General features: G+C 35.0%; 2 protein-coding genes across 2 annotated transcripts; both read left to right on the forward strand.

The window, feature by feature from the left end:
• The first annotated feature begins 327 nt into the window (after positions 1-327).
• Positions 328-1,142, forward strand: BNAC03G08390D. The gene has a single exon (XM_013826182.3). The coding sequence runs from the start codon at positions 436-438 to the stop codon at positions 1,045-1,047; it is 612 nt and encodes a 203-aa protein (XP_013681636.1). The 5' UTR covers positions 328-435; the 3' UTR covers positions 1,048-1,142.
• Positions 1,143-4,784: 3,642 nt separating this feature from the next.
• On the forward strand, positions 4,785-5,617 carry BNAC03G08410D. The gene has a single exon (XM_013825063.3). The coding sequence runs from the start codon at positions 4,889-4,891 to the stop codon at positions 5,507-5,509; it is 621 nt and encodes a 206-aa protein (XP_013680517.1). The 5' UTR covers positions 4,785-4,888; the 3' UTR covers positions 5,510-5,617.

Genomic DNA, 5,617 nt, shown 5'->3' on the forward strand with positions numbered 1-5,617 from the left:
ATTAAAAAAACTTACCAAAGTTGCCTAACTTCTAACTTCTCTTGACAAAATTAAAAATAACATTGTCCGGAAAATATTATAAATTAAAAAACGTGTTCGGCCATTTACAACTTGTAACTTTCATGTAGAGTAAAGTAACAAGAAAAATTAAAAAAGAGTTGTTGGCCAGAGACTAGTGAAAACACGGCAATACATTTGAATTATAACAAAATTGAAATATATACGCGCATTCAACCATATCATGTCAACGTGTATATGCACAATTGTCTATCTCCACCTTGCAGATAACATTATTATAATATAATATTTCTATAACAGACTGTAAACTATATCTTCCTCGAACATTCTTTTCTATATATATACACACTTATATCTTCCTGGATCCTGTCCTAACACACACTTACCCCTTTCCTCTCTTAGATCTTTCTTCACATAATGGGAAACTACGCTTCTTGTGCTCTAAGCAACATAACGCCTTCTTCTTCTTCAAAAGTGATTCTCCCTGACGGTGAAGTGCGTCACATTCACGCGCCGACTAAAGCCGCTGAGCTTATGATGGAGATTCCGAGCTTCTTCCTCGTCGACGCCAAAACGTTAAAGCTCGGTCGGAAACTTAAACCGTTAGCCGCCGACGACGATCTGCAAACTAGAGGCTGTCCCGTGTACGTTGCTTTTCCTATGACGCGTGCCACCACGTCAGCAGCAAACGCTTCGGACATGGCTCGGTTGTTTTTAGCCGCCAAGAAACAACAGCGCAGACGAGTCAGAACAGCGGTGAAACACTGTCATAACGGAAGGATTTCGCCGGAGGGAGAGGAGGATGTCAAGATGGTATCGGTGGGATCTAATCTGATGAGTTTAGAAGACACTGATGAGTTTTCGGCGGCGGAGTTTATGCATAGAATCTCGAATTCGAAATCTAAGAAACCGAAGCTGGAAACCATAGCTGAAGAAGAATCTGTCTTAAACGGACTTGAAATCAAACAATTATTGGAACTTGATTTTTTCAACGCTTTTTTTAATATTAGTTATTGTTCTCGTTTGTAGTGTTACTGATGAGTGATGAGAATGGACATGTAATGATAAAGTTCTTTAATTTTATGTAACTGTAAATTAATAATCTTAAGCTCTTAAACCCGTTATGATAATGTCTACAACATTTTTATAGTATTTGTTTTTCAATCAGTATTTAATAATTTAATGAATCCTAAAAATCAAAATTACACCACCTTTTATTTATTTTTCTTAAAACAACTATTAAAATGATTTAAAAGTTGTAGTAGGTATTTCTACAAAAAAAACATACAGTTACAATCAGAGCTGGTCCTAGAATATTTAAGACCATAAGCAAAAGACAGAAAAGTGGCTGGAACTGTACCAACTAATGGTTGAAGCTATGATCTGAGGAAGGTGAAATGAGTGAGCATTGCCACTAGAGACTAAAGAGGATACACGGATTATGTGGCCGAAAAGTATTTGTCACAAAATAAACGGCCACAAGCAATTGCTTCATTCGCTTGATGCTAGATTCCACAAGCAAGTCTTTGCTGTTATATCTTTCAAAACTGGAGTTTCTACAATTTCAAAGCAACTTTCTACAACTTCATAGCAACTGATTCTACTACTACTGTTACAAGGCTAAAAGAAAACTATTGTATCCTCAAGATCACGGTTGCTGCTGGTATCGATTGAATATGAATCTCTTAGCTTGCAACCTCTTGAAAAGCAGTGAATGTCTTAAAACATGTTGAATATCCCTTCACGCGATCCAAACCATGCCCCATGAACAATGCCATCTTTCACGTCTCCTTGCCCTGAAAAATCCAACACTACAAGTTTCTGATTCCACGTGATAAAAAAAGAAGTCGAGAAGCAGGAGAGGAAGGATCAGTGTGTATCACCTTCAACCGAAGACCAACACACAACTGAAGGGATACTGTCGGAGAATTTATTTTCAGACAGAAGTTGGCCAGATTTGATACACCAAACGCGAGTGTGGCAGTCATCTCCTCCTGAAAACAGACATACAAAGAACCAAAAAAACACTAAAGTCATAACACTGAAACCAAACTCGTAATGATTTTTCAAGCTAAATTATTATTTTTTTTTCACAGAAGAAAGGGTTCATTTTTTTAATTACCTGACATAATAAATCTTTCTGATGGGTCAATGCCAAATTTGATGCGAGTATGAGAATTTACATGTCCTTCATATTTCTGTACAACTAATATTTATAGTTAGTTAATTATTCTATATTGAAAAAAATATAAATACCACCAAATATATATTGACCACAAGAACACATGTGTTCAGAAATCATCAGATTTAAAATATGAAAACATAATTTTTTTAATAAATATTTCACCCTACGTAAATCACAAGTCTTATCCTAATATATTATTAATATATAATGAAAATGTTTAGCCTGCTTTATCAATAATGTATTTGCACTAATTTGGAGATTTGAAGGTTTTCACTTTATTGTTGTTGAACAATTTGATTAGTACTTGTAATATTTTCTGAATAAAGTTTCTCTGTTTTTGTTATTAGTTTGTCATCCATTTTTTTTTTTTTTTGATAATCCAGTATCCGACCACTTTTGCGTGATCGACTAGCCCACCGGGCCTAAGCTCATGCCATTACAGGATTTTTAAGCCTCCACTTAAGGGTCTCTGGTTACGCAAAGTGGTCTGGAGGGCGAGAGGAGCCCATGTAAATCCTCTCGTGGCCAACGCGAATCGAACCCGGGACCGTATCGGGGCCGAAGCTCCCTCAAGTACCACTAGGCCAACTCGAGTTGGTTAGTTTGTCATCCATTACAAATATGATTAATGAGTCTAGTCAATGCATAATATTTGGCTTATAATAGTGTTGCTAATTATCTTCAAATAAAAAAACTTATTATATTTGAACTTGTATCATCATTTTACAATGTGCAACAATAAGCAAAAGAAAAAGTTATACAATCTAGTAGTTATTAACTCTTTTGATCGATACATAGATTTATTTATTATCATATTTTTATAATTGAAATTTGTATCATCTTTCTATAATGTGCAACAATAAACAAAAAAAAAGTTACACAATGTAATAGTAAACTCTTTTTGATCGATACAAGAGATTTATTTATGATAATTTTAAATGAACTCTAAGCCGGAGCAGGAGCATCATGGCCAGAGCAATGCTTCTTAACATAGTTGTTAACGAAAGGGTTACGGAACGATCTGAAAACCGTATGCTTACAACTTTCATTCAACGTCTTGATCGTGGCGCAACATCCAGAACCACCGGTTGGTTTTTTGGTTAACGTCTTCATTAAACATTTTGTTACCATCTTGTAACTGGAAAAACACTCTTTTAATTCCTGATTCGGGCTGTGTTTGTGGGTAGCCGATGGCGCCTGAGCGTAACCCGACCATTGGAGCTCTTCGTCATCTGTTGGGTCGAGGAATTGAGATGTGACACAGCTTGAAAAGAGAATCATAGCAACAAAAAGTGTGAGATTCTTCATTTTCTTTGGATTTTTGTCGATGTGAAATTGAGAAAAAAATGAATATGCTTTTAGTTTTGGATGGCTTTAAGATGAAGCTATGTCAGGGATTATATAGATGTTTACAATGAATACTTTTATAGCATATTCAAACAAAACATGGAAAGAATCATGACTAGTTATGTAAGATATTGTTTATATTTGTTTAAGGACATAAATCTAAAATATCTGACTAGTCATGTTGTTAACCCAAAAAGATTGTATAATATCTTAATGTTGACCAAAAACATGGTATAATATCATAATAATAATATTCTATGATCATCTTATAATGAAGAAAAGCAGCAAATTAACATTGCCTATCAGAATATTCTCATTTGCACTACGTTATCCCAAAAATAACAATAATAAATTAGGGTAAGGTTCACAAATTAAATCTAAAAGATAACTACAAACACATGACATAAACCCTTTACACTCTTGCTCTCGAAACTCAGAATACAAGGACATATATTTTTGCACGTGGTATTCAGAGTTAACCTTCCTATTTTGTTCACATAGACACAAAGTTTGTAGTTTGGTTAGTGTCAATCGAATATGTTTATGTTGAACAAAAAAACCAGAGTCGTCATTAATTCAAAATAATCTTCAATTCAATCACGATGTAATTTAGATTATATTTGTTTTGTATAGAATAAAAACTAAATTCAACCAAAATAATAAAAACTAGTATGTATTGAAATAAAGCTGACAACCAAAACTATTTTAGCGACAAAAAAAATACTAAACCTAAAAATCATTCCTTTTTGAAGCTTTAAAACTATTATTTTGCAACTTGCAAGTTCAACTAATAAGCTTGTAGTCACTGTTCTCTACTTTCTGTCTAAGTTTCAGTAGAAAACAAACCATCACAGTCATTAACCATATAGCTTTGAATGATGTAGCTTATTATTCTTCTGATCTCAGTTAAAGTTAACATATAAAAATATTAACCAAAGTTGCATAACTTCTAACTTCTCTTGACAAAATTATAAACAATATTGTCCGGAAAATATTATAAATTAAAAACCTGTTCGGCCATTTGCAACTTGTAACTTCCATGTAAAGTGACAATAAAAATTAAAAAAAAAAAAGAGTGATGGCCAGAGACTAGTGAAAACACGGCAAAACATTTGAATATAATAAAATGGAAATATACGCGCATTCAACCATATTGTCAACATGGTATACGCACAACTGTCTATCTCCACCTTGCAGATAACATTATAAAAAATAATAATCTATAACTATTATCTTACTCGAACATTCTTTTCTATAAATATACACACTTACGTCTTCCTGGATCCTGTCCTAACACACACTTAACCCTCTCCTTCTCTTCGATCCTATCTTCACATAATGGGAAACTACGCTTCTTGCGCTCTAGGCAACACAACCTCTTCTTTTTCTTCTTCTTCCTCTTCAAAAGTGATTCTCCCAGACGGTGAAGTGCGTCACATTCACGCGCCGACTAAAGCGGCTGAGCTTATGATGGAGATTCCGAGCTTTTTTCTCGTCGACGCCGAAACATTAAAGATCGGTCGGAAACTTAACCCGTTAGCCGCCGACGACGATCTCGAAACTAGAGGCTGTCACGTGTACGTCGCTTTTCCTATGACGCGTGCCACGTCAGCAGCAAACGCTTCGGACATGGCTCGGTTGTTTTTAGCCGCCAAGAAACAACAGCGCCGACGAGTCAGAACAGCCGTGAAACACTGTCACAACGGAAGGATTTCGCCGGAGGGAGAGGAGGATGTCAAGATGGTATCGGCGGGATCTAAGCTGATGAGTTTAGAAGACATTGATGAGTTTTCTGCGGCGGAGTTTATGCATAGAATCTCGATTTCGAAGTCTAAGAAACCGAAGCTGGAAACCATAGCTGAAGAAGAATCTCTCTTAAGCGGACTTGAAATCAAACAATTATTGGAACTTGATTTTTTCAACGCTTTTTTTAATTTTAGTTATTGTTCTTGTTTGTAGTGTTATTGAGAATGAGCATGTAATGATAAAGTTCTTTAATTTTATGTAAATGTAAATTAGTAATCTTAAGCTCTTAACCATTATTTTTATAGTATTTGTTTTTCATCA

Source organism: Brassica napus, chromosome C3 (genome assembly GCF_020379485.1).
Source record: "Brassica napus cultivar Da-Ae chromosome C3, Da-Ae, whole genome shotgun sequence".
Taxonomy (NCBI): Eukaryota; Viridiplantae; Streptophyta; class Magnoliopsida; order Brassicales; family Brassicaceae; genus Brassica; species Brassica napus.

Excerpts from the sequence above, each read along its gene's own strand:
- BNAC03G08410D (XM_013825063.3), top strand. The coding sequence starts at position 4,889 with ATGGGAAACTACGCTTCTTGCGCTCTAGGCAACACAACCTCTTCTTTT.
- BNAC03G08390D (XM_013826182.3), top strand. The coding sequence starts at position 436 with ATGGGAAACTACGCTTCTTGTGCTCTAAGCAACATAACGCCTTCTTCT.